A 13510-nucleotide genomic window follows, 5' to 3' on the forward strand; every position below is an offset into this window, starting at 1 on the left:
TTATCTCAGCTGCCCCATTCCACCTTAAAAATGTGTGGTATTTTATCAAATTAAAATATTTTCTTAGGGTAAGTATAATCACAACTCACTTCTCTAAAGGATTATTTCATTTAGCTTTCATTTATTTTGCTCTCCTTTTAAATCTCTTCATTTTTTATGTTTTTCAGTAGAGATTCTGTAACTGAATATGATCTAGAAGTAGGGAAACATATTTGTAGTATTAAATGTTATCCTTTTTGTTTTGTTTTGTTTTTGAGTCAGAGTCTCGCTCTGTCACCCAGGCTGGAGTGCAGTGGGACAATCTTGGCTCACTGCAACCTCCACCTCCCGGGTTCAAACAGTTCTCTTGCCTCAGCCTCTGAGTAGCTTGGATTACAAGAGTCTGCCACCATGCCCAGCTAATTTTTTGTATTTTTAGTACAGAAGGGGTTTCACCATGTTGGTCAGGCTGTTCTAAGTGATCCTCCCGCCTTGGCCTCCCAAAGTACTGGGATTGCAGGTGTGAGCCACTGTGCCCAGCCTAAATGTTATCTTCTTATAACTTTTCATCTATAAAATTGATGAAGTTGATCAGCACTTTATATAACCAAAACTTCTGAGCTTTAAGAAAACTCAGACTTAAATTCATTAGTTCAATGAGTATTTAGTGAATACTTCCTATGTACCAGGCAGGAGTTAGGCTCTGGTTATATAAAATTAAGCAAAATGACAAAAATTATTTTCCCCATGGAGCATATACGATACCTGGTAAATGTTGTTAGTGAAATGCAACATCATTCACACTAAGGGTGGTGTTCAAATTCCTTTTCTTTGGAAAAATGTACGAAGACAAATAACAGAATTGGAATTCTGTATTCAGAAAAATGCTTAAAAGTACTTTCCAGAGACAATCAATGATGCTAGCATGCTTACATCTGGTTGAGGACCAGGCAGCCCAAATCAAAACTCCATAGCTGAGGAGGCCCCAAGCAATATTTTCATAGCTTTTAAAAAAACTTTGATTATGGAACTCAATGAATACTCAAGTTTTCTAAACATGAAACTGGCAAGACCTGGTGAAACAACTTAATATAATCTGAAACAGATTAACCTTATTCTCCTGTTCTTTCTGAACTTACTCATTGGCGGTAGGGGACTATATTTTTCTCAAGTTTGTATGAACATTTAGGTAGCCTTGTAACTTTTTAGGTTGCTATTTGATAATATAAAGTTACTTTAAGCAGCAAAATAAACTCTTGAATCAGGAATTATATAATTCAACCCCATCTGATAATAAATACTAGCATCTTAATTAAAAGGTAGGACTTCTTCCTTTACTACAGCCAAGGGATATAGAGGTGAAGAAAGAATAGCAAGGGAAAAAAGGTAAGTTCTGATTTGACCAGCACTGCCTTTAACTGGCATCAATCTCTCTGGGCATGGTAAATGTATAAAGTTAACATTTTACCTAGTAAGGCACAAATGTATGTTCTTACAGGCCACCACCACTATGAGCCTCTCATCTGCAGTTCCCTGGATGAGTCTAACTCATCCCTATGTTCCTCTGTCTCTTGAGTTTCCTGCATAGTTATATCTGGAGGCTTGGTTCAAGTTGATGTGGGGGTATGACTACTTCACAGATGGTGTTGCAAGCTTCTAGAAAGAGCGTAATGTCTGCTTGGTTGCCTTTTATGATGCCAGTCACCACTGATGATCATGGCTGCAATTCATCATTTCATTAGCGCTTGCAATTTCCTACACACTTATTTGCTAGATGGTTTCTATCATCATAAAGTTACCTCATGAATCACTTGGCTATTTTTAGGTTCAGTTTGTATGGAAAAGCAAGGAACAATGCTCCATCCCTTCCATTTACTTATCTTTTATTTAAGCCTTTATTATTCTTTAAAAACACCACTTCCCCAAAAATTCTCCAAATGTGAACAAAGAGTTTATTATTTTAGTATTACCATAAAATCATGAATTTAAACATGAGATATATTTCAAGGCCCTGAGGTTTCATTAGTTGTGATGGCGTTGCAATACTTTCATTTTTATATTAACATCCTTGTTCATATTTAATATCAATATGCAAATAAACCTAAAGAGAACATACTTAATTATCTTTTAAAACTAAGTAAAAGTATATAAAATAAATTTTTGTGAAAAAAATTTATGTCTAAAAGTGCTGCATACACTTGGAGATTTTTATGTTTGTACAAAGAATAAACTATTTGGTAACTAAAAACAAACATAAAGTATATGACGTCACATTGCTCTAACATTTAATCTACTTTGAGAATTAGGTCACTGTGGTTGTAGTTTTCATAATCTTTTAAACTTCAAGTAATGTCCTATTTCCTAATATAGTATTTTAAGAACTTGCTTTAAAATATTAGTACAATTATAAATTACATTTTTCATAGTTTAATTCTTTAAATGAGAATGTCCTAAAGTCTCTCTCTGTCTCACACACGTACACACAGAGACACATAATAGATCAGCAAAGAAAATTAACAAATTTAAGTCATACTTCCTGTTTTCAGAAAACTGTAATGTGTCATGGGAGGAAAGATGTATATCCAACAATATAGAGTAATTTGAATGTTGTCATGTTTCTCAAAAACAATGCAACATTATCGCTGCAAAAAAATCTAAAAATGCATTAAAAAGTCTGTTTTGCATACAATGCGTTACAAACCCCAAAAGTCCTTGATTAAATGAAAGCAGTGTTTATATTAGGTAAAATGGGCAGAACAAAAAAAAAATAGGGAGAGAGTCAGAGGGATAGAGGGTCTCACCATAGAATTGTGACTATATTTTGTAAGCTTGACAGGGATTCCCTGCAAAATTCTTAGAACTTACTTTTAAAAAAATGATTATGAGCCGGGCGCGGTGGCTCAAGCCTGTAATCCCAGCACTTTGGGAGGCCGAGGCGGGTGGATCACAAGGTCAAGAGATCGAGACCATCCTGGTCAACATGGTGAAACCCCGTCTCTACTAATACAAAAAATTAGCTGGGCATGGTGGCGCGTGCCTGTAATCCCAGCTACTCAGGAGGCTGAGGCAGGAGAATTGCCTGAACCCAGGAGGCGGAGGTTGCGGTGAGCCGAGATCGCGCCATTGCACTCCAGCCTGGGTAACAAGAGCGAAACTCCGTCTCAAAAAAAAAAAAAAAAAAAAAGATTATGGATACTTGGAGAGAAAACAAAATACTAATATGATGAAAATAATGTTGGTATAGAAAAACTTCCAAAGATTATATAAATAGTAATTTAATCATTATATCAACCTAATACGGTAGTATTGTTATTACATACAAATACAAATACATTAAATAATTTGTCTACAGCCACACTAATTGGAGGTGATAAAACTGAAATATAAACTCAAGTAGTCTTCCTTCAGAACACATATGCTGCCTTTCTTCCTTTCAATACTACTTCTATTTCAGCAAGAACCATCTTTTAAAAATCTTTATAACATTCTGGATGTATTAAATAAAAACTAAGAAAAATATTGATTCATTCAGGAGAATTTGGGGTTACATAATGAATGATACCTAGAGAATCAATTAATAGAACATTCCAAACTATTAGGAATTTTCCAATGACAAGAGAAATTGATCTCTTGATTTATATTGTTTATTTTACTCAGTCATTTAAGGTATAAAATTTGGAAAGCATACAAAGATGGCATAAATAGCTAATGTGATAGTTTGAGATGTTAATACTCCAACATATCTAAAGACCCTAAATCAATGGAATAGAAACTTAAAAACTTAGTGTGGGTAAATAAAAATTCCTAACACAAATAAAAGATGAAGAAAAATTGGCTCAACAGAATTTTATGTCAGAGAGGCAATGAAATTTACTGAGTCAGACATTCAACTACCAAACAAAATCTTAGGAACTATGACTAGATTTATAGATTATTGTCCAGATTGAGGTTGATGTCTAGTGTCTCTTCACTGCAAAATTCACTTCTAGAGTATTGTAAGATAGGGAATGACTTAAAGAAAAAGAAGGCAACTGAAAAGATGAAGAATGGTCAGAACAAATTAGAATAACTGGCCAAGAAAACAGAAATACTATAGCTACTAAAACAGAGGACTTAAATATGGAAATGACTAGAACCCAGAAGAATTAGTAGACATTTTTCTTCCAAGAAAATATAACAAAGTTAAGGTAGAAGCTATTGAGATGCAAAATTTAATTTGCTTAATGAATATACTTCTCGCTCTTAAATTTGGTGAAAATAGATTAGGCTTTCTACAAAATCATAGATATATAAAAATGAATAAGAAGGAATTATTTCTCCATTGGGGGGAAGCTGGATTACATAACATCTCAAGTTTATGTTGCTTTATGTTATATGAATGTTAAACAGAAAAAGTGTATGGGCATCACTGACACATAAGAAATTAGTGTAGGTACAGTTTATTATAATTATTTAATATATCCCTATAGATATTTAGGGAGAGAGAGAGAGGAGAAGGAATTGTGTATATATACACATAACTAGGGATTTAATTAGAATTATTATTGTCTAAAAAGTGTATGTCCGTTTCCTCCTCAAAATAATCTTGATTATACGCTAATACAACCAGCCATAGAAAGTCTAAGTTCAATACTTTCACAGACTCTGTCACAGAGGCTTGCATTTAAAGCAAATAAAAGTAGGAAAGTCTTCATCTATCTAGTTTTCTTTTCTTCAGTGCATTTAATTCTTTCAACCTTAAATCCTCAATTCTTTTAATTTTTTTTTTCTACTTGGTTCTGTTGTGTTTGAGACTTCAGTTTGAACTGCTTCAATTATCCTTAGCCTGAGATTCATGTGGAATTGGGTTAATCAGGGGTCTAACACAGGTATCAACAAACTTTTTTGGTAAAAGGCCAGATAGCAAGTATTTTAGTCAACTCTGTCTTTGTACCTGAAAGTAGTCATATACATACATAAATTGAGATGTGGCTCTGTCCCCAAAAAACTTTATTTACCAACACTAAATTTTGAATTTCATATAATTATCATGTATCATGAAATATTTTTCTTTTCATTTTTTTTCCAACCACTTAAAAATGCAAAACCACTGTTTACTCACAGGCCATAAAAACCAGCAGCAGAATGGATTTCATCCACCATTGGCAGCTTGGGAATTCAGACCTTGCTCCATTTCATGTACTGGCATTGATATGTTAATGAAAAAATTTTTGGAACTATTTTATTTCATAGAAACAGCTAAACAAAAAATATTTTTAAAATATATAACTCTGGGCCAGGTGCGGTGGCTCAAGCCTGTAATCCCAGAACTTTGGGAGGTCGAGGCGGATGGATCACGAGGTCAAGAGATCGAGACCATCCTGGTCAACATGGTGAAACCCCGTCTTTACTAAAAAAAAAAAATACAAAAAATTAGCTGGGCATAGTGGCGCGTGCCTGTAATCCCAGCTACTCAGGAGGCTGAGGCAGGAGAATTGCCTGAACCCAGGAGGCGGAGGTTGCAGTGAGCCGAGATCGCGCCATTGCACTCCAGCCTGGGAAACAAGAGCGAAACTCCGTCTCAAAAAAGAAAAATTAATTAATTAAATTATATATATATATATATATATATATATAACTCTGAGAGCTATATTTTTGCTTCTCTTTTGTCCTACAAATTCTTATTGCCATTTGCATTCAGGTTGAGTTTTAATTTTGAGTCTTGTCATTACTCTTAAAAAATGTAAAGGGTACATTCCAGCACTTAGAACATTTCTCAAAGTTCTGTTTTCCCTTCAAAGTAACCTTTGAAGAGAATTGGAGGAATAACTTCCTCCAATTGCTTTATAATTCCTTCATATGGACTCAATATTATTGAGCATTTCTTTAACATTTTATTTTTCAATATACACATATTTTTAAAAATAGTTGTGCTACTTGTTAATTAGAATACTTAGATGAGCTCCTTTTAATACATCCTTGGTTGTCAAAATTTAAATAAGTAGGAGGAAGAAGTTGAGTTTCCTCTGGAAGAAGTTTATAGAAATAATTCAGGACCAAATGAATGGGAAGTCAGAAACATTCCTGTGTTTTCTTAGATTAAGTTTAGGAATGGAAAGGAGGGGGATATTCAGAGAAAGGAAGAAATTTCTTTAACATCTCACATGCAACCGACCTTCATACTTATTAATAGAATCTTCCCAGGCAAACCAATGTGTAGTCCCTATTCTAGTTACCCACATGTGTCCAATATTGTTGAAGGTGACATAGGAGTCAGCTATTTTCTTTGAGGAAAATAAAAACTCCCCCCAAACTGAACTTAATTAACATCTATTAAGTGAGTTTACTAAACATGCTTGTGCTATACAGTTGACCAATATATACATTTAGACAGGTTGATTTATTGACTTGTTCTCTCTACTACTTAGAACTTCTTAGAGGACCTATTCCTCATCCTTAGTCTCTGAGGCCACTCACTTGATATTTATCAGGTCATGCGGATGTCTTTAAGCATCTAAAACTGTTAGAATTATCTCATACCTTTCTTGAAGTGTGTTTACTTTCAATAATCTTTACCTTCAGTGTCAAATTTGAAGCTATATGAATGGTGTGTCTCACAAAATAAAGGCACCATGATAAAAATGGGCCTTTCAGCTCTTCCACAACAGCCAACTGAACTTCACTTTGATGTTGGAAATAAAAACTATGAGCTTTTACTTTCTGTAATCATTCTCAATTAGAGCTACTGTTACCTATTTGGTTGCTGCTGTTACCATTTACATCAACACATTCAAAATCCACAACTTCCTTTAATCTGCATATAACCAAGTTTCTGAAAATATTTTCACCAAGAGAAGAAGTGGGATATAACTATGACTTAGTAGGTGTTGGCACATATCTTATGACATAAAGCAACTTCACTTTATTCTCTTTTCGTGTGTTTTCTTCCTTTCTCCATTAATCCCCCTCCCTTCCATTTCTAAACTTAGTCTAAGAAAACACAGGAATTTTTCTGACTTCCCAATCATTTAGCCCTGAATTATTTTATATAGACTTCTTCCAGAGGAAACTCAACTTCTTCCTTCTTATCTAAACTTTGACAACAAAGGATGTATCAAAAGGAGCGCCCCTAAGAATTCTAATTAACAAGTAGTACAACTATTATTTTAAATATGTGTATATTGAAAAGTAAAATAAATCAAGTATATAGATAGACGCTTTTGGATGCAGGAATATGTAAGCCATCCCTCCTGCAAATATTAGCTACAGGTCATAACCTAGACACCCATTATGACTTTAAACTGCTAAAATCTGTTCTTCTATAATATGTTTGCCTTATTTATTAATGTACATCTTATCTAAGTGAGAGATTTTAAATAGTCACCAGTTTTGAAAGTAAAAATTACATAATTAATATTATGAGATGATTCTTTATGGTAATCATTACCATTTTTTAATGAGATTAATCACATCATATAATTAATACTTAGTACCTTGTAACATTTGCTTAATGTAGCCATTGACTACAATGATGGGAAGACTTAGATGGTTTTTCCCTCAGTCAAACTCCTCTTCTAGGTAATTTTAATGAGTGAGGCAATCAGAATGCTTAATTCTCAATAATACCTATTGCCAAACATCATCATAAATTAAATAATACTGTGATATCTCACCTATTGAATCATCCAGTAACAATCTTCCTCTTAAAGTTATATGGAATAGAGAAGAGTTTTCAAAGGTCTTTTTTATCAGTTCCTTGGCTGATAACAATGTGGCACTCACTGGCATTCTTTCAGATGGAGATCTTTTAGTAGTTGATCTGGGTCTTCTGTGAGACTTTGTGTTATTTTTTCCTCTGGTATTGATACTACAGAAAATGACCAAAGCGTCTGGGACACGTCTTTGTTTTTAGAGCCATTAATATAAGAATAATTCCTATTTGCTTATTACTCAGCATTATATATAAGTAGTAACAGGGTCTTTTACATAAGATGTGCTCCAGAGGCTACCCTAAATTTAAAAGTATTATATTAAGAAAAATTGGATAATTAAAATGTCAAATAATGATGATGCAGTCTGAAATATCTTTTACTTGGTTTAAAAATTAATAATCTATTCTTAATTTTTTTCTTAATTAATTAATTTCTTACTCCTTAGCCAATCAGATGATGCAGGTAAAATATTTTTATTTAAATACACATTTTAAAATAATATGAAAGAAAAATAAATTTATATATATAACACATATGATGCACACACATACACACACAGATACACAGGGATAGAGGAGACAGAATTATGTATATACGCACATATGAAGTTTATATAGCAATAAAGTTACCTTCAGTTTAGTGTATTTTTGAATTTATGGAAACTTCCAATTTTACTATTTCATTTAGTTTTTACAACATAATCCACACTGGACTATGCCTTTATTAGATATTTACTAGAATCAGGAAGATTGAGGTACATGCCTAAGGTGACAGAGCTAGGAAGTGGCAGAATTTATCCCTTCTGGTCTTCTGATTCTCCACACATAAAGGCTTGTAACACCTCACACACATACCCACAACTACTCAGGTAAGAACACATGCAATGTAAACTATATCATTTAATGTCCTATGTTCTTCTCTATCTTAATAGATATATAGAGAATTTAAAGCAACCCTAGCCTGCCTAAGTAATGTGCTCCTGGGGCCACTTGCTACAAGTGATTTTTTTCATAATCTATTTATCTATTTCATAATCATTCACTCAGCTTTTCAGAGTTCAAATTTGCTTATGGAATAAGAAAAAAGGATTAAGAGATAGTAGCTCAGATGAACATGCCAAAATAATTGTAGAAGAAAAAAATTACCTTAATAACGGATGTCTCAACTCTGGATGGGGGACTCTGAACTTGTGCTGCTGCCGCCATATTTGCAATGGTGCTGAGGTGGTTCATCTGGCTCATTGCCATGGTGACAGATGCTGGAGGTAGGCTGACAGGAATTAGAGGGTGGGGCATCATCATAAAAGGAAGTTCCAGTCCTATAAAAAATGCACATATATCATCATTGCTCTGGAAGACAGAAATCATTAAAAATGGAAACATACAAAAGTTTTCTAATACTGGTAGTCAAATAAAAAATATTTTTTCCTCTTCGTATGAAAAAATTTCACTTATTATTCCAAGAAACTAGGCTTACAGCTATCTGGTTTGGTGCCATGGTTTATCATTTCATGACTTTTCCTCTGTTTAATACAAATGGTCAGTTCTTTGATACATTATTCCTATAACCAGTCTGAATCTTGCTTAAAATACTAGGGTATTCTTTAACTTATCCCAATTGGTTATCTAAATATAGTATATCTTTTTATTATGTCCTATTTTGCCAACTGATAATAACAATTAAAAAGCTATCATTTTTAGTGCTAAAAAATGCCATCGTACCATTTGGCAGAAGGTGGCTCTGCTGAAGATGGTTGAGAGGATGACTAATTGGAAGGCTACGTGCTCCAGGCATGCGGGTGTGGGTGACAGAGGCCTGAGGTCCCTGGGATGGGGAAGAGGGCAGTGTTTCCTTATCCCAGGAACCATCACTGCTGCCTGTGGGGAATGAATATAAATTACTTGGATATACTATTATTCCAAATCTTCCAATGACTAATTTAAAATGAGGATTTAAAAATATATATCATATTTGGAGTTGGCAACCTGATTTCTAGGGAAGTAAGTCAAAGTAAGTAAATTTCACCTAAGTTGCACCTTCTTTTTGATTTTCTATTTCTTATATAGGACCTCAAATTTAAAAAAAATAGTAATATTTCTGCAACATTTAACCTAATGGTGGGGTCTAACACTGTTTGGCTATCCAGCTTAATATTAAATGGGTTCTATTATATAACTAGATAATTAATTACTCCTTGGAACTGAAACACACTAATAGGTATAGAATGCAAAGTTATCCTTGTAGTAAATGACTTCCTAGCCATCAAATAAAGTGCCTAACTTAATCACATAGCAAATCCTAAAAATGGAAACATTAAATGTCCAGCTTGTTTAGACACTGCAGAGAGAACACAAAAGATCACTTTATACAAGATAATGCCAGAGCAAAAATTAAACATGCATGCATGTGTGTGTGAATAAATACATCACTTGTTTTCAAATAAAGAGCAACACACATTTATGTCTCCATGTCAATGCCATACATCTGAGCACTTACATTTCAATATTGGTGGCAATGACTTAGATTTAAATAGATCATGAAACACCCTTCTAGAATACTCCTCGGAAGGTGTTTATAAATCATTTCAATTTAGATGTGCTCCTAAATTAAATTAAAATTAATTTATTCCTTAACTGAATCTGTTGAATATATAAACTATCCACTTAAAAGAAATTTCTGGAATATCCCTATCAGCCCATGAGTTTTTCATTTCTTAAAAAGAAACCATATTTTCATATAATATGCATAGAAACAGCAAAGTTGGTAAAACTCCAACTTAATGCTTTACTCTGCTAAAAGCCTCATTGTAAAATCTCTACGACATAGTTTTTAATGAAGAATACTTAGTTACTGCCATGATTTTTTTTCCATTTACTTCATGAAGACAGTTAAGGTTCAATATAAATTCAAACTCATTAGCTCAATACTGTCTGGATCTTAGAGTAAATTGTTCAGAAGTGGGTAATGAAAACTCAATTCAAATTCTTCAGCAATCAAACAAAGCAATTTTATTAAACAATGAAAAGAATCAATTAAATGGATATCTTTATTATCTTTATTATTTTACAAGAAACCATGACAGCTTTTGGTTTAAAAAAAGTTTATAGCTTCATACAGAAATGACTCACATAAAAGAAATTTCTCCAACTTGCTCCTACACTGCGATATAAAAGTTCTTTTCATATTCACAGATTTATACACCTTATTTCTGTTCTCATAACTTTTTTGACACTTATCCCAAGGTACTAGTCAAATGCGTAAGAACTATAAATAGATGAATTTTCCAAATGTATATCAAGATATTATTATTATAAAAATTTTAAACATCTTCTATTTACATTGCCTTTATCAAAGTATGTGCAATTTTTTATTATAGGTTTAATTCACAAAATATGTGAAATTTGATTTGCACAAATGTTATGATTCAGCATTGATTTCACCTTGTATGTTATCAGTTAAAACTATCAGTATTTAGAAATCATGCTTTGGAATAAATATTATTTTAATACAGGAATTGCACTAGAAATTTAGAAATAATAAGTAATTTTCTCTATATTTTATACTTCATTTAAAATCTCCAACAAATGTAATGATTACGTTTTCAAAGTAGATTGCATATTTGAGGATAATTAACTAAAATATGGAGTGAAATATACATTCATTATTTTGGATTCAGTTTGAGCTCCATTTACACCTATAATCTACTTCTGCTTTTCTGTTCACTTAAACTAATTTCCCCTTTTATCGAAATCCTTATTGCCAGGATAAATAAATAAATGAGAAATAGTTATTTTTGCAAATACATTTAAATTTCACTCATATCAGTAGAGATGCAAATAACTCTGTTTTTCACATTACTGAGGTGTAAAATATTATCTTAAAATTCTGATTAAATCACTCTGAACACAGACTACAGACAAAATGCTACCCATTTTCATACCTGTTTTTGTGTCACAGATATCAGCCCCTTGTGCACAGGTAAATATCAAGCATTCATATGTGAATTTTCCCTAGTAAGTTTCTAATACTATATTGGGTTTTCTCACTACATAGAATGCTTCCAGCCATCTCCGCCAATCATCATTTGTTAAATACTCATGATGTTAGCTCATTTGGGTAATAAATAGAGCAAACAATTAAGAAACTAAGTCTGATGAAAAATATACAATATATAACCAAGTCAGCTGTAAGTGATTTTTGCATTATTTATAACATCCTCTTCCTCTATTAGCATGAATAAATAAGAATTGAAAATAGGCCACTTCAGAACAAGACATGCCCATAGTTATTAAGTGCATATTTTCATCATTTTGCTTTAAGCCATTGTATAGCACAATATAAACCAGTATATATGTACTATGCTTACACACAAATATATATACACACATAAATACTTTTAAAATTCATGTTTACTATTAAGACTGCAAGAAACAGCAGCAGATTCAATATATAAGAAATTTCTAATATTTGGCCAGGAGAGATAGAAACAGAAAAATACGGACTTCTTTTTTCTTTGACTTCATCATGGAATACAAGGATGACTCCTATAAAGTCCTAGTGTCCCCACAGAACATATTCTAACTAATTGGGGCTCTAGAATGAATACAAAAACTCATAAAGTATGCTAAGAATATCAAATGGTGAAGAGCCAAGTAATACAGTAACGAATTAATGAAAAGACTCAGTGTATCAAGCTTTTTAATTATTTAGAAACTATAGCCATATTTTAATGTTGAGGGAGTGGGACTCAGGAGAGAGGGTCTCCCACACCTACTCTTAAATACACGGTGGAGAAGCACTGGGACAGGGTTCAGACTGGACCACAGGCGCAAGCGAATCTGTATCCTGAACAGCAGAACACACAAGTAGTTGTAGTATGATAAAATCAGGGAATACAATTATATGCCCCATGAAGCCCAGCTACTAATTCCATTGTGTGATTTCGGTAGAGTAGAATGAACACATATACAGCTTTGCAGCAGCTAGATGTAAATGTGCGCATGAATGTAAAAAGGATAATTGAAAATAACACCTAATAACCAATTCTGTCACCAGCTAAGGAATATTATTTATATATTTACATATCTGAAACAATTTGCTTTATCTTGCTTAGTTATACTGCTATTAAGAATACACCCCATAACTACATATTCAAATATATGAAATTTATATACAAAAAGTGATTGTGTGTAGTTTTTCTTTTGTGTAAAAGATATGCATTCCTCAAGGACAAGCAAGGTTATCTCCAAATTTAATGTAACTGAAATTCAAATACAGAAAGACTAAGTTTGGGAGGTCCTCTCTTCCATTAGTCCCTCCTCATTCCAACATTAAAACACAGCTTCTCAAAAACAACACTTTGATGCAACGTCTTAGTCTTCGCGGGCTCAGACTGTTTTCCTTGGCTCACCCTCACTTGATATTTTTATTGCATTTTATGATACATCTTTTATGAAGGACCAGGTTTTAAATGTAGAAATATATCTCTAAATTGTGAAAGCCATCCCTGCTCTAAGGGTACCAGATTATTGAATAGTCAGAAATGATGGGCTACAAATATATAATGGTTTTTGTTTTCCTCTAATTATTGCCTTCAAAAAAGCTTTGTCAAGATTCCCTATTCTGTCCCTTAAGAGGCTTGAGCATATTTTGAGTATAATAAATTCATTCTTGCTGTCATCTCTGTTTCCCCATCCCCCTAGCATTAGCCATTTCTAGACTTTATGTATCTGGAAGATAGAGGCTTGCTCAGCTTTTCAACCATTCTGTCTTCCTCCTCTCCTTCTTCTGGGTAATAGGATAAAGATCTCTTGCTTCAATGGTTCCCGCTTAAATTCTCC

General features: G+C 33.2%; 1 protein-coding gene across 1 annotated transcript in view; it reads right to left on the reverse strand.

Moving 5' to 3' along the window:
- The window catches only part of DACH1 (dachshund family transcription factor 1), a 419816-nt gene that overhangs the window by 121684 nt on the left and 284622 nt on the right, over positions 1-13510 (reverse strand). The window contains exon 4 of the mRNA XM_012442858.2: positions 8816-8988. Coding sequence (XP_012298281.2) covers positions 8816-8988 — 173 coding nt within the window. The remainder of the gene's footprint in view (positions 1-8815; positions 8989-13510) is intronic.

The sequence above is a fragment of the Aotus nancymaae genome, unplaced genomic scaffold (assembly GCF_030222135.1).
Source record: "Aotus nancymaae isolate 86718 unplaced genomic scaffold, 86718_ANA_hifiasm-v0.15.2.pri h1tg000088l, whole genome shotgun sequence".
Lineage (NCBI taxonomy): Eukaryota > Metazoa > Chordata > Mammalia > Primates > Aotidae > Aotus > Aotus nancymaae.